The sequence below is a fragment of the Ambystoma mexicanum genome, chromosome 9 (assembly GCF_040938575.1).
Source record: "Ambystoma mexicanum isolate Mex_15411 chromosome 9, UKY_AmexF1_1, whole genome shotgun sequence".
Classification (NCBI taxonomy): Eukaryota; Metazoa; Chordata; class Amphibia; order Caudata; family Ambystomatidae; genus Ambystoma; species Ambystoma mexicanum.
Genome location: NC_090931.1, coordinates 816,951,259 through 816,972,489, shown reverse-complemented (window position 1 = coordinate 816,972,489; position 21,231 = coordinate 816,951,259). Strand labels below are relative to the sequence as shown.

Here is a 21,231-nt window from a genome sequence, read left to right as displayed (position 1 = left end):
GTCTATATCATGAAGTCAAACAGAAGAAGGCCCGGGCAAGGGAGTCATTCCCCTAGCACTGTGAGAACATTGAGAAGATACCTGGAGAAGAACAGATTATTTACCCCTGGTAACGTTCTTTCGATTGGATGTTCCTCCCACATATTCCTCATCTTATGATAAATTATCTCCAGCTTCAGCTGCTTCAAACATTTTTTCGACAGGGGGCGCTGTGTGCCATCTCGTTGAGTCGATGTCCCTTGAGGGCCTCCATTCGACGGTCGACGCCATCATCAGTATAAGTACGCACACAGCGCCCGTTGGCTCCAGTTCTGTTTCCTCCCCTTCTGAAGAGGAATTACCAGTTTACCACAGACTCACAGAAAGCATAAAGAGTAAGAACACGTAAATTGTACGGCGGGGTAGTCTGGGAGTGGCGATAAGGAATACGTGGGAGGAACATCCAATTGAAAGAACGTTACCAGGGGTAAGTAACTTGTTCTTTCGAATGGATTGTGTCCTCCCACGTTTTCCGCATCTTATGCTAGACTCCAAAAGCAGAAAGCCATAATAATTTGAAGGTGGGAGTACTAATTAAATTTAGATCTAATCATGGACTGAATGAAGGGCTGCTTTTGAAAATTGTCCTCCCTGACTGGAAGATGAATCCAGACCGTAATGTCTCACAAAGGTATGTATAAACGACCAAGTGGCCTCTGAACAAATATCATTGATTGGGACAATATCATTGATTGGGACACCTCTTTGAAGGGCAGCAGAGGTTGCCATACCCCTTGTGGAACGTGCCCTTAGGCCTTCCAGTGAGTCCTTGCCCGCTTATCTGTAGCATTCACCAATAGCCAGGATGATCCATCTGGATATGGTGTGTTTAGTAACCGCAAGACCCAATTTGGGGCCAGTATAGCCAATGAATAATTGGTCACCTTGACGAAATTTAGCTATTCTGGATATATCAAAACGGAGAGCCCTTTTTGGGTCCAGTCTGTGCAACCTCTCCTCATCCTTTCCTGGATGAGGAGCTGGATAGAAAGTTGGTAAGGTAATTATTTGTAACAAGTGCAAGTCGGAGGCTACCTTTGGTAAAAAAGAAGGCTTTGCCTTGAGAATTACCTTGTCTTTATGGAACACTGTATGTGGAGGTTTACAGGAAAGGGCCTGCAACTCGCTTACCCTGAGGGCTGACCTTATTACAATGAGCAAAACGTTTTTTAATGTCAAGGGTCTTAATGGGCATGAGTGTAAAGGCTCAAAGGGAATGCATGTTAAAAATCTTAACACAAGATTGAGAACCCATACAGGGACATTGAATGGGACTGGTGGATATACATTAGTAAGGTCTTTCAAGAATTGAACAATCAGAGGGATCTTAAAATATGAATTCTCCTCTGAAGAGCGCTTAAAAATAGAAAGCGCTGCTAGGTAATCCTTAATTATTCCAATCTGGAGCCCCAGTTTTGCCAAATGTAACAAAAAGGAAAGCACCATAGGTGTGTCGCATAGAAAGGGATCCACATTCATATCCCTGCACCAGCTGCTGAACTTGTTCCAACAGCAGCGGTACAAAGATGTTGTTGGTGGCCTTCTGGCTGAAAGCAAGATCTCCATTACGTCACCCAGGAGGTCCCAAACCTTGTATCTCAGCCTTTCAGAAACCATGCATGAAGGCTGAGTGTCTTGACCTCTGAATGGAGAACCCAACCTTCCTCTTGCGAGAGAAGATCCTCTCTTTGTGGAAGACACATTGGAGGGCAGATGGACATGTCCAGAAGGTCCGGGTACCACGTCCTCCTTGCCGAAACCGGAGCAATTAGGATCATGGATTTCCTGATCTTTCCCAACCTCCTGATTAAGTGAGGAATGACAAGGAGTGGAGGAAACTAGTACAGGAGTGGAAACACTTAGTCCACTACAAACGCATCCCCTAGAGCTCCTCTTGGAGGAAATTCCCTGGAGCAAAACAGTTCGCACTTCCAGTTGACACCGGTTGCGAACAGGTCCACTTGAGGGTTTCCCCAAAGGGTGAAGATCTCTTAAAGGACTTCCTGAGCTAGTTCCCACTCCTGGAAGACTGTGCTCTGCCTGCTCAGAGCGTCGGCCGCTGTGTTCTGCTCTCCCGCTAGATGAACTGCATATAGAGAGATTCCCTCTTGAATCGCCCAGAACCAAAGCTGCATTGCCTCTCTGCACAGTGGTAGTGACCCTACACCTCCTCTCTTGTTGAGGTAGTACATGGCCGCTGTGTTGTCCATCATTATAAGGACATTCTTTCCCTGTACAGAGGGCAGAAAGGCCTTCAGCACTAGACCTATTGCCCTCAGCTCCAAAAGGTTGATATGTAGTTTGGAGTCTGATGGAGACCAACGACTGCTGACTATCAGATCGTTGGTGTGGGCTCCCCACCCCGTGAGTGAGGTGTCCGTCACTACCGTTATCTCCGTCCATGGTTGCCAAAAAGATTCTACCTTGATTATGCTGTCTTTGCAAGCCCACCACAGAAGGTCCTGAGAGACTCTGCTCGGAACTTGCAGGTGGTCTGACATTTTGCCTTGAAGGGATCTCATTCTCAGGCAAGCCGCTGGCACCAGGAAAATGCCGGATGCCATGAGACGAGCAACCTCAAAAAAGGCTGGAAGATGCTGGGCTGTATGGAATTTCATAACCATCTGCAGAATGTGTTGAGCCCTCGCCTCGAGTGGCGAGGCTTTCCCCCAGGAAGTATCCAGGACTGCTCCAATTAATTGGAGTCTTTGAGATAGTATCAAGGTAGACTCATGTAATTGAGGGAGAAGCCCAGTTTGTGAAGAGAGTGGCAGGTTACACTGAGATGTTCCCAGGCCTGCTCGGGTGAAAGAGCCCTGATCAGCCAATCATCCAGGTCGGGGTAGACATGAATACCCCCCTCTCCTGAGACTCGCTGCCACCACCGCCATCAACTTGGTGAAAACCCTTGGGCGGAGGTCAGCCCGAATGGCAGAACTCAAAACTGATAATGAGAACCGCCAACCGCTAACCTCAGGCACTTTCTGTATTTGAAATGAATAGGAACATGAAAGTAAGCATCCTTAAGGTCCAATGATACCATCCAGTCTTGGAGTTTTAGAGCCTGAAGGATTGAGAAAGGGTAATCATCTTGAAATTGTCCTTCCTGGGGAACTTGTTTCTTAAGTCCAAGATGGGTCTCAATCCTCTGTCCTTTTCGGGAATCAGAAAGTATGGGAAATACCAACCCTTGTTCCTTTCCGCTACAGGTATATGTTCTATTGCACCCTTCTCTAGCATGGTCAAAATTTCCTGCACAAGGAGGGGATATGGAATTTTGAAAGAGTTGTTACCCGGTGGATGATCCTGAAGCGTTTTCTGGAAAGGAAGGCAGTAACCTTGGGCCACAGTTTCCAGTGCCCAAGCATCTGAAGTAATGCCCTGCCATTCGTTCAGATGCTGAGTAAGTCTGCCTCCCACCTGGGTCTTGTGAGTCAAGGCCTCAACACTTTAGAGGCGGCTGAAGCAGCGGCTGATAGTAAGGCTGCCGCTGCTTGGGCTGACTTAGCACCTCTCCCTAGTCCACTACGAGGGAATCGTCTCTGGCCTCTTTGGCCTGCTTGTCCTCTTCCTCTTCCAAATGAGGAGTAGAATCAAAAGGACATACCCCTCCAGGAAGATGAGCCCAAATAGGGTTGTTGAGGCTGTTTAATGGCAGCGCTAAGGGATTTAGCCGCTACCTTTGAGGTCTGCAGCTTTTCCAAACTCTCATCCACCTTGCTGCCAAACAGGCTTGAGCCGTCAAAGGGCATGTTGAGTAGTCTAGCTTGAACATCTGGTGCAAAACCGGACTTCCTCAACCACTCAAATCTGGGTAACACTGTGCTAGCAGCCATGGATCTGCTGATGCTGTCCGCAGTATTCAAGCCTGACTGGAGACATCCACCCATTGCCTCCTTAACATCCTGTCACCACCCCCATCCAGAAGACCCCCTGGCAAGCCCATGGGCCAGGAAGGGTCTCCACTAAAACCAGGCATCCTTGGCCTAGGCCTTCTTGGGGCCAGTCCTGGCGCCTTTGGCGCCAGGCTCATACTTGATAAAGGACTTGTATTGGGAACTACTTTATTTCAGTGTCAATCAACATGGAGGGCATCCACATACCTTGGCTCCTTGGAACCAAGCTATGCGGTATAGTATTTTTGGGTGTGGTACCATAGGTGTGGAACGATCCCACCTGATGTTTTCTTGTTCACTCTGGCACAGCAATCGATTTTCTTACTTCTTTAGTAAATCTTCTGAACACTGAAAGGCCTTACTTAAGGAGCTTAACTAATGTACAACCAGCCACTGAATTACTATGGATGAAAGGCAGTTTAGAATCTTGCTCACCTCCCAAGAATCCAACCCATTATCCTTTCCACCAGTCAGACAAACCAAACATATCATTGTTCCTTAAACCAATCAGATTAAGTTTCTTTCTCTCCATCTTGACTTGGGCAACCGCAATGTTAATTCTATGTACATACTCTTTCTGGTTACTAACCATCTACTCCAACCAGCCCTGGTAGGTCGTAGGTGGGAACTTCACCTGAGAGAATGACTCCCTTCCCCAGGTCTTAGTTCCTTTCCAAAGAAACCATTTTCCAGCTTGTGATGCTGTAAAGTTCTCAGTTCCAATTCGAAAGATTGAGTTCTAGCTCAAACATTCCTTATTGCCCATAGTTTGTTTAGCTAGTGGCTTCCTGGAGAATGCCTCCCTTCAAATGCATTGTGTCCTCCCACGTTTTCCTCATTTTATGATAAATTATCTCCAGCTTCAGCTGCTTTGGAAATGTTTTTTGACATGGGTCGCTGTGTTCCGTCTCGTCGATTCGATGTCCTTCGAGGGCCTCCATTCGACAGTCAATGTCATCATCAGTATAAGTAGCGCACGCAGTGCCCGTTGGCTTCAGTTCTGTTTTTCCGAGCTAACGCCTTGAGGGAATTACGGCGAATGTTCGGTTCTTCAGTGAAAATAGTGATTTTCATTTGAAAAATGTTTTCTTCGTTGACACCATTGATGCCCAAGTCGGGCTTCACGAAGTGCCAAGACTGCGAGTCGAAGATATTGATCACGACCTCCACTGCCTATGTCTGTGGTGTCTGGGTTGCGGGCACTGTAACACCGACTGTGTCTCCTGTTAGGCGATGACCGAGAAGGCTCTCAGGGAGCTTAAAGGTAAATTGGCGGTGGAGAAATTACCTTCGAAGTCACCTTTGAAGAGTTCAAAAAAGACTGATGAGTCGAGGGATTCTTCCCGATGCAAACAATCCAAGCGGTCTCCATTGAGAAGTCGATCGCACCATTCTTCGTCTTCCACTTTGAGCAAGGCCAAGGAAAGGCGTCATAGGTCACCTTTGACCTCCAATGATTCCTCGACGGAGGTAATCGGGTGTCGTACGAAATCGGATTCCCCTGCAAAATGGAACGCATTTCGTAGTGAGATGCTTAAAATCTTCAAGAAAGCAGCCTCAACCGCCTCGAAGGACAAGCAGAAAAGCCATGCCCAAGTCGCTCCGCAAAAGGACGACAAAGGTAGTCTAAGACTAAATCTTCAAAATTGAGCCTTAAGCCGGTTTTCCTCGAGAAAGTTCTCGATCCGATGAAAAATTGTCGAGTGCTTCCGACGAGTCAGGAACCTAGCCCACCTAGAGTTCCGTCGAAGAAGCACAGGAAGTCGACAAGTTTGATGCCTTCACCGACTCCATCGGCATCAGAACCGTCGATGCTGATACCGAAGTCGATGCTGATTAAATCGGCAGCGATTTCAAAGCCGTTGTCGACATCTACTTCGAAATTGTCAAAGCCAGTAGTGGTACAGGAGAAGGTTTACAAACCTTTACCTAAAAAGGACTTTTTAAATCTTTGTCAGCCATATATGAGGAGGATCAACCCTCTGATGACAACACATCACCTTTTGGGCTACAGTTCGGCACCCCCAATGTGCCAGAGGATCTAATCTCTGATGAGTCCAGGCTAAAAGATTTATATGATAACCTTCAGTCAGCCAGTGGGTTGAATACCTCGCCAGGGTTCGAGTTTGGCAAGCCAGACCCAACTGAGCATGCAGACTCTTCATACAGAAAACTTATGGGAAAGGTTATTGAGTTTTTAGGATGGAGTAGGCCGACTCCTTCTTTTGAGCAGGATGACATGACGGACATCGTGGACCAGGGTCCTCAGAAAGACCTAACTTTGCCCTTTCACATGGCATTATAGAAAAGGGTCTCTGCACATTGGGAAACACCAGAAACTGTGGCTGCAGTAAATAAAAACTTTGCAAAGAAGTACAGACCATCAAGGAGTGACCCGGAGTATCTCACTAAGCATCCCACACCATAAAGCTTGGTGGTTCAGGCTGCTACATCTACTAAGCAGTCAGCATACCCATCAATCTCCCCTGATAAGGATGATAAGAGAGTGGATGCCTGAGCGAGAAAGGTTTTCACCGCTGGTAGTATGGCATTAAAGTCTAAAAATGTGACTTGCACATTATCAAGATTTACGTTTACCCTCTGCGACTGTGTTGCTATGGCGGCTGACCCCATCCCTTATGGAGAGGAAAGGGACGGCTTCCTGGCAATCATCAGGGATGTGTTACGCTCACCTGGTCCCATGGGGACGCCACCCAGTAGAGGGGGCTCAGGTATCCTTCTCTGCGGTTCCCAGGTGTGACCAGCGGGAGGGTTCTGTCTGGAATACAGGTGGGCAATGTTCAAGACTGGGCAACTGGGGTAAACAGTCTCCCACCACCCCGTATGCCCGCAGCCTCACTGGACCTCTCCTCAACTTGTTTTTAATGCAGGTGTGTTCTCCGTCCTGCCTTCTTGGCAGGGGCGCGTTGTGCTTGGTGGACGTTTGCGATCAAGTTACTTCACTGATGCCGGCCCGCTTTGAGTCTTTCAGGTAGGTCTTATTGCTGTGCTATATTATTGTCCTTGCATGCCTTTTTGGTTTAACTAATGTCTTTTCTCTTCCTTAGGTGCGCGGAAGCCCAATATGTGGCATAGACTGAATTGGGTCTCGCCGGTAAGTAATGGAGTTTTTAGAGTGCCTTGATGCGGTGAGTAGGCGTTAAGCGCAGCGCTATGATGCCTTGGCTCTTGCTAACCTGTTGTCTTGTCTTCCCACAGGTCGCGGTGCTCACCCAGTGCATGGAATTCCTGAGGCGATGCTGGTCGAGGAGCGGCTTGTGAGGTAAGCTTTTCGGCATCGTTCATTAAATTGTAAAAATGTCTAATGCCTTGTTTCTTTCTTTTTTGCAGATCCGTCGGTTTGGGAGGAGCGCTGGTTCCAGGATGCTGATCTCAAGAGCCGTGGACAGCTAACGAAGAAATTACAGGTAAGCTGCTGCTGCTCACAATGTCCTTTTTCTCCTTTACATATGCTGTTCTTCCGAGGTTCGCGGGTGCAGCTGAACACGATGAGCGGCACGTTGCAGAATTGCAAAGTAACACGAAGCGTGTTATCCCAGTCGGGTGTGGTTTAAATAGCTTCAAGAAAGTAGTCCAGGTAAAGACTTTCACAGTGAACTTCCATTTTTTTATAAGGAACTTAAAGTGTTAAGAAGTTTTAAAGTTTACTGAGAGAAAACGTTTTACAGTTTAAATACTATAAGGAAACAAGTGTAAAGACGGTGCGCGCAAGTTTAAAAGTTGTTAACTGCGTGAAAAGTGTTTCAATACTGTTTAACGCGTGCGTGAGTCCTCGTGTCTTCAGCAACATCGTTATGGGAGCACGCGGGTATGCAGAGCGATAGAGTGTGTGTCGTAATGAATAGCGCAAGTTGTTTTTAGCGCATGCACAATTTTCACGTGAGTGACGTTGCATATAATAGCGCATGTTGGGTTGCGATAGAGCGCAAGTCCATATTGACTGAGCGCAAGTTGTTTATAGCGCGTGCACAATTTTCACATGAGTGATGTGTATAATATTGCGTGTTGGGTTGCGATAGAGCGCGAGTCCATATTAACTGAGCGCCAGTTGTTTTTAGCGCGTGCACAATTTTCACGTGAGTGACGTTGCGTATAACAGCGTGTGTTCGGTTTGCGATAGAGCACGAGTCCATATTAACTTAGCGCAAGTTGTTTTTCAGCGTGTGCACTGGTTTTCATTTTTGGTAGCGCTACGTAAAAATCGCGTGCGTGTATTTTGTTAAGGTGCGCGTGTGATTATTTCAGCGCGAGGACAATTTTTCACGTCTTGTGATTTCGCGTGTTAAATCGCATGAGTGCAGGGAGCGAGTACGTGATTTCAAAACGCGCGTCAAGAAAGTAACTATACGTTCATATGTGTAAAAAAGGAAAAATTCACACGCAGACGGAGCAGCAGCATTCAAGAAAGTTTATGAGTTTCTATTTAATGTAATTTTCATTCAAATGGGAATTCTATACTTCAAAGAAAAACTGCATTTCTCAAAAGCATTTAAAACTCAAACTTTATAGAGTTAATTGAACTTTAAAAGCAAAGAAGAATATCTAAGTCTGTAAGGTGCTTGCAAGAGTCATTTACTTTAGGATACTAAAGAAACTTGAATGGCTAATGACAATATGCACTAAAGCATCACAATAGTTTACAAGATATTCCATACAGACAATTAACCTCTAAGTCTTAATAAGAGGTTTAAGAGGTAAAGAAGTTAGAGTATGTTTAAAAATAATTTAAGAAAGAAAGTTTATACTAATGTATAAGTAACCAAGTGTATTTGTTTACTACAGATACCAGAGCCTACCAGAAGGTTGCAGGGCTGCAGTGTCTCCGTTATTATTTTCTCCAAATTCCCCTTTCCCTTTCTTGGGGTTCTCAGCTTAGCTTTTACTTTAGGGTCGAGAGGTGAACTCCTGGTGAGGGTCTGTGGGGCAGCATCAGCTCCTGTGGAATTCAGTCAAGCATGACCCTGACAAACTGTGGCTCATTGCCCAGAAGAAGTGAGTCATTCTTCTGGACCAAGAAGATCCACTACCTCTTTTATATTAGTTAATAGTGTGAGGGACAGAAGTAGGCATTTAGACACAATGATGGAGTCTTTTTATTTACTTGGACATTCTGAGCAGTTCCTTAGTAGAGGCAGGGAGAGATAAGTTTCCTCTTTATTTTTATCTAAATACAAGTTTATGCCAACAAGCATACCACCTGTGTGTCAGTCTCCTCCTTCTGAACCCTTACATTACTCACTAATTCGAAAGCCCCCAATCAAACTAGACTGGACACTTAAGAATGCAGGTCTGGGGAGAACCAAGACCGCAATCCATAACATCAGTAACATACTCCAATTGCGTGGGTCAACCCCCCCCTAAATTCCAAGCGACTCTCATACGATTATCAACCCCCCCCACTGTCCACCACTGTCCCTCAGATTGATCCCTCCCACCCGTAAAGCTCAAACGGCAAATAGGTATTACCAACATCGCTTACCGCTACCCCAAAAATCCTGACTGGGATACCGCCCAACCGTTCGGCGCTATTAGCGCCGGATCAAGAGTTGGGCGGTAATGGGTATTCCCCATTCCCCATTGGGTCCATTGGACCCAATGGGGAATTTTCGGCGCAATTACCACCAGCGTTATTAGCACACGGTAATTGCGCCGAAAATCAGCATTTATCTGGCACATTTACCCCCAGCTTAAATGCTACCAACTCGTGTTTGGGCGGACCCTTAAATGCAGCGGTAATACGATTACCGCTGCATTTAAGGGATACCGCACAACTCGTGATGAGGTCCTGTATAACTTTTCCCCTACCACGCTTCACCCAGGGCACAGTAAAAATCAATTCCCAACCTCCCTTTCCCAACACGATTTCCCAGCATGTGTATCCATCCATCTAAGGTCTCCAGAATGAAATCTGGAGCACCGTAGACTCTGAGTGTCAGGTGTGTGAGCCTGGGTCCTCCCCCGCAGCTCCATTCGGTTTTCCCTGTCCCAAACCTCTGGGTGCCCTAGCCTCCAACCAGTCCCAAGTCTCCTGCGCTGACAAGAAAAAGAAGGACTCTCAATTGACCAGAACATTCAATTTGGCAGGAAAGAATATCATATATTTGAGGCTCTCTTCTCGCAACTTTCTTCTCACTGCGTCAAAGGATCTTCTCCATTTCTGGACCTCCTGCATGAAGTCTGGAGAGATCATGATGTTAGCGGCCCTCACCTTGAGATTACCACATTTGCTTGCCTTCACTGCATCTCTATCCCTGAAATTGAGAAACGCTGCCACTAGCACTCGTGGAGGGGCCTACGGGGGTGGACGCCTTCCAGGCACTCTGTATGCTGTTTCAATGTTGAACAGTTTCGAGAGACTCCTAATCCGCACGGTATCCAGAATCAATTTTTCAAGGAAAGGTTCCGCTCTCTGGCCCATCCTCACCTACTGGAATTCACAGCACTCTGATACTACACCATCTGGATCTCCTGTGCACATCTTCTGCACAGTGTTCCAAAGTCCTAACAGCGCCAGCTAGATCCATTACTTTATTTTGTAGCTTCGTCAGAGGATACTTCATATCACTGACCCTTTGTTCCATCTCTGTGACCTTTTCATTTACTTTCCTCAGGCTGGCCCACACAAGGGAAGCATCTGATCCCACCTGTAGGATCTTATTTTCCAGCGACTCCTTTGAAACATCTATGGCTAGAAATAGACTTTCCATAGTGACTCCCTCTGAGAATGAGGTTGTCGCCGCACCAAAAGCTGGAGTGGCGGAGGTCTGTCTGCCCACTTTACTTTTGGAGCCCACAAACTGCTCCATCTTCTGCTGGCCTTTCACCATCCTGAGGACCACTGCACCACCACAATCAAAAAACACTTACAGTGGTCCCCACAACTGGTATACTTCACTCATGTCTGGCAAGATTTCCTTCAGTGATTCAACCGATCCACCAGTCAGGGGGCAGATACCGCAAAATTTCACAGGCTGTGTGCCCGATTCTACCACTGGCTGCACAGCTGTGGCACCTAATCACCCACACCGCAATCAGGGCAGTCACCAGGCCTCTCTGTCTCTGTCCTCCACAGCCTGCCCGGAACTAGCGTGCATACCCTTGCCAAAATGCCCCAAGAGCTTACCAACTTTGCTCTTTGGTGGCAACAGGCTATAAGTCCATTTCCCCACGGGATCAGGGCTCAAGTCGAGGGTACACGCGGGGGGACAGAGTCCCCCCACTTTATTCAAAGGGTGGACTCAGTCCCCCCAGCTAAAATGAGAAACACTGAATGTCCTCTTTGAATTTATGAATTAACGCCGACCTCGGGGATCAGAGCTCAGGGTTCAAACCACAGTCAGCAGATTTGTAGGCCGGAGATTTCACCACTGCACTATATAACCTGATGAAAATTAAAACAACTAAAGGTGAAATGTCCCTTTTCGGTACTACACGACCCAGGGAAAACATTTGTATTGGTTCTTGGAGTTTAAAACATGCACACCTTTTAATGTTTTTAACAACACTATTAGAAGAAAATATCCTCTCCTGGTTTTGTGTGGGTGTTGATTTTATGAAAGGCAAATGCCATTCGTCCTGTTCAACTTGGGTGGTTATGCAAAGACAATTTAATGAAATGTTCATATTTCAGCTTGATATGCTAATTGGTGGCGACGTCACATACCATGGCGTTTGTTGATGAGTCCCCCCACTTAAATTTTTAGGACTTCACCCCTGCAAGGGATGACTCCGATTTCTCTACTCCATTGCGAGCACCACCTCTTCTCTCGGGCATCTGGCCCAGCCCAAGATGGCGGCTCTGCCTCACTGAGACTGCATAGAAAATCAGCTTGTTTAGGATGGTACCATCCATCGTGGATGCATCTGGTCGCTTCCCTACTGCAATGAGGATAACGGCCTCAGTATGCATCCCTGGACCTCTCATTCCAGGATAATATAGCGGATTTTCGAGCAACTGGGTGCAGAGCTCTCTGTTCTCACGTCCGTGTTAGAAGGCTCCTGACTACGCCCCTCCGGATCATTGACTTTTTGATGAAGTATGCAGTCAGTATGACATACTATTTCTTTTAGTCCTAGAAATCACTTGCTCCACTTCGACATACATGGCTTCTCAAAGATCTAGAAACATTCGATGAATGGGCTGCTTTTTTCCTCCAGCCCATCAAGCCACTACCACAAAAAAGTGCCCCTTGTCCAATAGGCTTGGCAAGATCACCAGATCTGCAAATAACCTATCACTGCTTAATATCCACTGCACAAGTGATGATTATGCAATACATACATTCACAGAAATGCTATGGCTAACTGAGGAGTTGCTGCATTCAGCCAATTTTCTCACCATTGATAAACTACAACCCATTCTCGGCCACCAAATGCACATACACCATGATATTGTTCAACTGTCTAAAGGATATTAGTGGAGGTGTGGCCATTATTTACAAACACTTCCTTCCTGCTTACAATCTTGTATGCCTTTCCCTTGCTCGGGATGTGGGATGTCTTTTACTCAACGCCTTTAACTGTTCTGCCTCTAATTCGGGATGGACATCCTTAAAGACTTCCAGAAAGTACCTTACTGCACTTTTTGCCTTCAAGCAACATTGACCTTTCAATTTCCTACTCTGTTTCTGCTAAATGACATGAACAGTTATGTGTTTCTTTGGCTCACATCCTATTGACAACCTTTTCCATACCTCTGTGACTTTCAGGAGGTGTCTATCATTAATTCAGGGCACCAGCCACTCAAAAGATCACCCTTTGGGATGCACTTATACAATTACTGCTGACATTTATCTGACACATCAGTAGGTATTTGGCCGGGTAATTACCATGAAATGATTGTGATTAATCAGCATAAAAATCTGGTCACAAAAAACTAAAATCTAATATCACAAATGAGATTCAGACTGATAATCTTTTAAATATTTCTAGGCTCACTCAAGATACACACTCCTGTCCTGGCTTTAAAAGTTTGACATTCACAAGGAGCAGCAAGGGAACATGATCATCTGGTCCTTGTCAACATTTAAGGGAACACACAGTGACCTTTAGTTTAATCTTGACCGAAAGTCAGAAAACAAGCCTTCAGAGGAGCTACTGACAATTGGTGACCATATCCTCATCCCAGAGATAGGTGGTAGTGCATATCACTCCTAGGACACTATTTAGACATTACTAATCAAGGCCAACAAAACGTATTAAGCCAATGCCATCAATAAACCTACAATACACTCAGGCCTTTTTTCAAAGTGACCTACTCAATGACTAACTTCTCTCAATGCTCTTTAGTCTTTCTTTTGTGACAAGTTAAATTACTTTTCTATCCATGAATTTAAAATGATAAGAACCTGTGTGGTCACAGCAGATAAATGAGCAAACATCAAATTCATCATTTCACTCACAACAATACTGTATTTGGTTTTAGTAATGTTAGTATTATTTGCACCCTCTTTGAAAATGTAAATTTAAGCTACTCTTTAACACTCACCATCAATGTTACTTCTGGAAAATTACCCTAAACTATGTGCATTATTCATTTCCAATGAATGGAAGCTGCTTCTTTGAGAAGGCCTTCTTCATGTGACCCAGAGAGAAGGATACCTAGCCCCCTTATCAGTCTAACCGGTTGGTACATTCTTCATCCACCAATAATCTGCACATTGGGTGAACACTACCGAAGAAAATAGTTGTAAGGCAACTTCAGTTTCCCTAAAGACCAGCATTGTCTGTCTCTCCCTGCAATTAGGATTCATGCCCATTTAGGATTCTGGGATGGTGCCATATATGGTTACATCGGATGAAGGTTGCAGACCTCTCCAGAGCAGCATATCATAGACCACCTGATACTTTGAGACAGGTTATTTTCAACCACTTACAAGTGTTCTGCATCAGTTAGGTCTTCCATCCCTTTTTAGCTAAACAAGGAAAGTAAAAGAGACTCTTTTTTGTGTGCAAACGCTTCAGTGGCCTGTGGAGTTTCCCAGGAGTCTACACCCTATCAATGTTAACATTGGAAAGGCTCCCCTGTTTGGACATCAAAACAAATATCTGCTATCCATGTAGAACTATGCTTGGCAAAAATGGGACGAGATGTAAGAGTACCCAAATGTATGTTGACATCTCCAGAAACACTTGCCGTTTATATGTCTTTAAGCCTGCACATTTATTCAGTGCCAGTTTTCATTGTTTGGCAATATAATAACTGGATACCAGTTGGCAGCAGCTGTTTCTTTCCGGTCAGCGTGCTTATGTACTTCATGCCACTTTCACCAAAATACAGAGCCCTTGTAGCTGTGTCCACATCATCTCAAAGTGGGACTATGCTAATGGCCTCTATTTTGGATTTCCTGCATTGCTGACTAATTCATTACAGAAGCCCCAAAATGTTGCAGCGCATTGTTCTGTTGTTTACGACAGAGAGATAACAATAAGGAAGCAGGCACAGATCCTTCCCATTTATCCACGTACATAATCAAACTCTCCCACACCCTCCAAGGTGAATCAACAAATACCTATTATCAGTTCCTGTTTTTGAACAACCTTCTGTTGGAGGCCAGCACATCTTGCAGCGAGGGTAATCTCAACATGAATCTATTTTCCTGCTGAATCAAGGCCTTAACATCAGTGTTACAAAACCAGCATAAAGCACGTCTTTTCTAAGCAGCACTCTAAGGTCAGTAGTGCCAGGACACCTATCCTGGTAGTGTTCCCTAAGTGCTCTCCTTTCTGTTCTAGCCATCACTGATTGAAGAGAAGGCAACAATACTATTTCCTCCTTAACTCTGGAAAAGCAGACCACAGCACCTGAATAAACCATTCTTCTGTAGACAAATAGAATAAATACACTCTTGCAGCTCTGGAAGCGAAACTAATATACTCATTTTGTATACGCACTCCTGCCCAGTCTCCTTCCACTACCTTCACAACACTTTCCTTTTTTAATACAACATGGTAAGGTAGATGATAGTCTGGTGGGGGCCAGCGAACTATGAGTCTCTGTACCACTGGCCACTTTTTGAAATGTTAGAACTGCTTTCTATCATGCTTGTCTGTTAAGAAACAGGCCTCTTAAAAACAAAGAGGATCAAAAAAGAAACATTATTTCATCCAACTCCTTGCCCACCAACACTCACTTCCTTGGCTCTGTGATGGTAGAAATCTCTGGCTTCAGATTCAGTCATGGTTCGTTCTTCATTGGCCAGGATCTCAAATCCAGCCTCCTGGATCTAGAACAGAAACAATCTTGCATCAGGTTTGAGCCGTGCAGGCAGGATTTAAAATGGCATTTAGCCTTACAGGCAGTATTTAAAATGGCATCACAAAATGAGATTTGGAAACGATAAGTGATATGCTTTGTGTTCTTTTTCTTCTCCTTTAGGGTAATCAGCACTACACGGCAAGCACCTGCTCCTATCACTCACACACACTGTGGGTGAGGCAGACACATTGGCTTAAATCGGATGATGGATGGTCTTGTCAAAGGCAGCATGTGGCAATAAGAGTAGCCTATGACAATGGACACCTCAGAGCTTTATCCTGAGGTGCATTGATATTGTCCCTTGTTTCTATGATCGTGGGGGCATACTGGAGTTCCAGATCAAATGCAATAAACTGCATGATTTTCCGGCACTTTAAAGCCATTTAACAGACATCCTGCAAGATCTAGCGAGCAATCACAAGAGGAGGACTGGCCAACAAAAGTGGGTGTCGACGCATGTTGAGGATAAACCTGCAATAGTGAGAAATGTATTTGACACACGGTTTCAAACCTACCTGGTTATCAATGATACCCAAAGGGTATCCAGTGAAAATGTCAAAGACATACAAATAAAGAACTGTACAGAAACGCAGATTGAAAATAGATCTGTAGCGAAATCCTATAAACATGAAACTGGTAAAAGTCCAATTTATAGATTGCCAACATTTCTATGGTACGCAACTGTGTTCAAGAATAAAGCGTCACTACAGAAATATTTTTTAAGTGCTTGCAGTTCTGCCGGGAGCATATCATAGGTACAGGTAATTACATATACGGCTGATATCGCGTCTGCCAAGCAGTTAGGATGGTAGCAGTCCAATCTCAGTGCACATATATGGGGTCGTATTCGTATGTGAACAGCTAGGTCGAATTATCAGGGGTATAGCTGTGTTCTAGTTGAGTGATGGTGTATAGTAGAGAGTAAGCGTATTGGTGTGATATGGTGGTTATCTGTAATGCGCCTGACGCCAGGCACGTGAACAGGATGGTGGGGACATACATAGCAACATGCGGATATATATGGACAGGGGTCAATACAGGTATATATGGGGATACAGATATATATGGGGATACAGATATATAGCGGAATGCGGAACTGTGCGGCGTGCAGCCTGCGGTGATTGGCAGAGATTCTTTATTGACCCTTAGCACACATGACTTAATTCACAGAGAGGCCAGGGTGAGATAGAATTGGGGCAGGGCGTGGGTTTACAGTGCTGAGAGGTCACTGCAAGCTGAACATGGGATTGGAGCGGTGGGGAGAAAACTTGGTGAGGTGGGCGCAGGGAGCAAGCTCTGTAAAGCAACATGCACACATGTGGACAGGGGGCCAGTTGCGCTGGAAGAGGCGCCATTCTCACAGTACACATACATGCCAACATTATCCATTCCATGTGGGAGACAGTTAACCAGGCCTGGTCTCAACCCTGCGCTCCGGGACCTGCAATCCCGGATCTCCTCCATTATAAACCCAGGACTACAAATCCCAGAACGTGAAGCCGAAACAGGACTGAACCCGTGTCTCGAGTGTTTGAGAGGTGTATGCAGAGGGGTGAAATTGTTAGTGGGTTGGTTATTGGCATCGCTGATTAGAAGTGATGTGCTAAATGTCTACGTTCTTTCTAGATGCGGCGTGTGAATATCTTTGCATTTCTATCTAGATTCGGTACTGGCTGACATTCAGAAATTTCATCTAAGAGTGACGCATGTCAACTGGTGGAATTACTGCCAGATTACATGTAGGGTAACATCAGAGTTAGTCCACATTTTCCAAGTCCATCGGACTCCATCGAGATTTACAGGGATTTACAGTGAGAGCAAATTCTTTTTCAGTAAATCCTCAAATTTTTTAAGGTAAAATGGAGGATTACCAGCAGCTTCATGCTGTATGTAACTCCTCCACTTTACCTCTGAAGTCTGAATTCAGTAGTGTGGGAAAATGGTGGTTAAGTATCCGCAAATCTGTTACCACCATTTTACCCTCATTTTAATGGCACCACCAAACTTGCAATGAGATCCATTGTCCATCAAATGTTTCTACAATCCAGAAATAAAATCACTGAAGGCCACTTCTGGAAAAGCACATGGCATGTGTGCCTTGCCCACTTGATCAACGTCTAAATCAGGGCACTGATGATTAGCTACGCTGACAAGACAGCTGTACTTGATGCGTCAGGACACATCCAATGAAAAGCGACAGAAGTTGCAGGTGCCACTTACTTTCATGATAATTTCATCTGCTTTTCCATGTGCCACAGCATCAGGTTTGATGATTGCTACGGTGTATGATTTGCCAGGGGGAACTTTATTGAAAAAAGAAATAAAGACAAAGTTTAAATCACAGATCCTAGGAAAATATTTTATTCAAATACAGTTAAAGTCTATACTTTTGGAACATGCATTTCTGGTATAAGTCCTGAAGGTAATAGGGAACAGACAGTATGATGGTATCCCCAATTTCCTTGATTGAACAATACAAATACTCCAGTTCTTTGGATGGATTAATCAAAAAGAATGTGCTTACTGTCAATGACCTACATAAAGGAATTACCATAAGTTTGCAGCCAGCCCAAATAATGAATTGTATGCTCTTGCTCTGCAACGTTACCTAGACCATAAAAACAGACAAGGGACTGTCTGAAAATGAACCAGGGAAACCAGAGAGAAGCCAGTGTGAAGATCCACCTGCATGGGAATTTCAAACCCGGCAACTAAGCCGGGAGATGGTGAAGCAAGTCATCGATCGAGAGGACGTGGCTGGACGGGGACTCAACAAATGCAGAAGAGAGGATCCGGCTAATAGTGGTGTGACCTCAGCAAGGTGGACTGGTTGGTCCAATAACTCTGATATAGCGGAACCGGATGCCCTGCAGAACCAAAGCAGGGTAGAGGGAAGAGAGGAAGAAGCGGCGACAAAGGCCAAAGAGCGGTCCCAACATCCCAGGAAGAACTGGCAACGTGGTCCCAGGAAGAAAGAGGTAACAGGAACCACGATAGACCCGGTAGGGATTTGGGGGAGAATACTGAGTGCATCTTGAGGGATCTCACTCGTCCCAGTACTTGTTGTGAAGCTGATCTAAGCATCAAAAGGGGTCTCCCTATATTTGTAATAGTTATAAAGCTGATCAAAGCACAAGGAGGGATCTCCCTCGTCATAGTGGTTGGTGGAGTGGTTGGTAGAGAAGTGCCAAGAGTTACAATTTTAGTGAGAAGTGCATCCAGAGGGATCGTCCTCGTTCCAGTCATTGTTGTAAAGCTGATCAAAGCTTTAGAATGGATCACCCTCATCACAGTGGTTGGTGGAGAAGTGCCAAGAATGACACTGTCAGTGAGAAGTGTTGCTGTAGTGATCTCCCTCATATCAGTAATTGCAGTAAAGCTGATCAAAGCATTGGGAGTAATCTCCCTCATCCCAATCATTCTTGCAAAGCTGATCTAAGCATCTGGAGTGATCTCCCTCGTCTCAGTAATTGGTGCAGAGCCTACCAAAGCTTTGGGCGTGATCTCAGTGTTTCTGGCAAAGGTAACCAAGGACTCAGGAGTAGTCTTCCTCACAACAATATTGATGGTTAAAATATTCAAAGTTGGAGGGGAGTTGGAGGAGAGTTGAATGCAGTCACTGCAGTGTTCCGCTGTGTTTTTCATTTTTACTATTTCTTGGAGGGGGAGACATTTCCATTTAAGCTCTGCCTGAAGCGGAGCATAGCAGAGTTCGAGGAGAGCTGAATTCAGTCACTGCAGTCTATGCCGGCGAGCCTGGGGAGCATGACAGGTCCACGCTACCAGTAAGAACTTGAGGCACCAGTGGAACTTGCCAGGAGGACGCAGTGATCTGTAAATGCACTCTGCTTCTGCAACTTAAATCCAGGAGTGCAGCAGAGTGTGGTTTCCCCACTTGCGGTAGAGATTGCCACAGCCTGCTGCAGCCTGGTCAAAGTGTTATCAGTTGTCATTTCACATTGTTTAATCCATCCATAAGGCATTTGGAGACCCAGCGAAACATTTGATGTGTGTTTGGCTTCCGTGGGCGTAGCTCCTTTGTTTGCCTGAAAGCTCTGAGTCACAACTGTAAGATTGACCTGCTCCTACCATAATAAATCCTTAGTCCGAACTGTATTCCGGCTCTCGTTGGAACTTCCGGCCAGTTTCATGACCGCCCTCCATCTGTTCTTATTGACTGCACACATTGTTGTTGTTAAGTGGGGTGGGATCAACAGTATAATTGAGTATCTCAGACACAATATCACATACCCCGCTCCAGTATTCCCCTAGCTTTGGACAGTCTCAGTACATATGGAAGTATCTCGCTCCCTCTAAATGACACCTAGGGCATAGAGCGGCGTTGGTGCGAGAAAAGAGATGTAGTCTGGCCGGGGTGTAGTGGAACTTGTGTAGTATCTTGAATAGTATGAGGCAAAATCTGGAGTTGAGAGACACTGCTTGGGACTGCCGGCACATAGTCTCACAAATCTCATTGGAAATATCTATACCTAGGTCTTTGGGCCAGGCTTCACAGAGCTTCACGAGTGGCTTATTTCCTCGGGACTGTAGCAGATCGTACACCCTGGCAACTCTGCCACAGGCAGAGGGTTCCTCCCATGCTTATATCTAGTAATGGTTCATTAGGGGATAAGGAACAAGTTACTTACCTGTAACTGTTGTTCTCCAGCATGGGTCTGGCATGGATTCACATGCTCATGAATATTCCCCGTCGTCAGGCTGGGAATCCTCAGTAAAGAAAAAACCAGTATCAGTTTCGTTTCTGATCTGTCTTTCGTAGTAATAACCAATCACTGGTCTCTGCGTCATACTGACCACAGCCAATGACTGCCCTCTACCTAAGCACCGCCTCTGGCAGCCATCTTCAGATTTGGAAGCACGCGAAGTGGCAGTATGACCAAGTGAAGAGCCGCAGAGGGGTAGGCGGGAGGGTTCGCATGTGAATCCATGCCAGACCCATGCTGGAGAACAACAGTTACAGGTAAGTAACTTGTTCCTTCTCCAGCATGGGGTCTGGCATGGATTCACATGCTCATGAATAAAGAATACATAGCAGTACACACATGCACAACCACGGGAGGTGGCAAAGGCTCAACATTAAGCAGTACATCAAACTCAACATTAAGCATCTTACCTCCTCACCAGGCTCACCTCAGGCGAACAGGTTGCGCAGCACTGCTTGGCCGACCCTGGACTCCTCCCTGGAATCCCGATCGACGCAGTAGAATTTCGTGAAGGTGTGCGTCGACCTCCACATAGCAGCCCTGCATATGTCCAGCAGGGGCACACTAGAAAGGAACGCCGTGGTAGCTGCGATCGCTCTGGTGGAATGGGCTCTCGGACGGCCAGGCAGCGGTCGGTTTGCCAACCGATGACAGTACATGATACAGCCGGAGAGCCATCTGGAAATGGAAGCCTTCGAGAGAGCCTTCCCCTGATTGACAGGTCCAAAGTTCACAAAGAGTTGTGACGTCTTCCGAAAACACTTCGTGCGGTCCACGTAGAACTTCAGCGCTCTAGCCACATCCAGCGAGTGCAAAGTCCTCTCAGCCGGCGACGAAGGCGACGGGAAGAACACAGGCAACACCAAGGGTTCGTTGAGATGGAAGTCCGACGGTACCTTGGGCATGAAGGAGGGGTGCGTCCTGAGCACTACCCTCGTGTCGTGAAAAGTCAAGTACGGGGCCTTGCAGGAAAGGGCCTGGATCTCTCCCACCCGTCGTGCGGAGGTGATGACCACAAGAAACGCTGTTTTCCACGACAGAAACTTCAACGGGGCCGAGTGCAGAGGCTCGAACGGAGGTCCCATTAGCTTGGTCAGCACCACGTTGAGCTCCCACGCCGGGGCCGGAGCCTTCACCGGCGGGAACGATCTGAACAGTCCCTTCATGAACTCTTTCACCAGACGATGAGACCACAAGGACGTCCGGCCCGTGGTTCTGGTGTATCGGGAGATCGCAGCAAGATGAATCTTGATGGACGCGTGTGCCAGTCCAGCTTTGGCCAGCGTCAGCAGGT

The 21,231-nt window shown here is 46.0% G+C and overlaps 1 protein-coding gene across 6 annotated transcripts in view; it reads right to left on the bottom strand.

Moving 5' to 3' along the window:
* The window catches only part of NME9 (NME/NM23 family member 9), an 808,977-nt gene that overhangs the window by 338,409 nt on the left and 449,337 nt on the right, over positions 1–21,231 (bottom strand). For all 6 annotated transcript variants that reach the window (XM_069615815.1, XM_069615818.1, XM_069615816.1 and 3 more), the window contains 2 exons: positions 17,434–17,516; positions 15,089–15,181 (listed from right to left, as the gene is read on the bottom strand). In XM_069615815.1, coding sequence (XP_069471916.1) covers positions 15,089–15,181; positions 17,434–17,516 — 176 coding nt within the window. The remainder of the gene's footprint in view (positions 1–15,088; positions 15,182–17,433; positions 17,517–21,231) is intronic.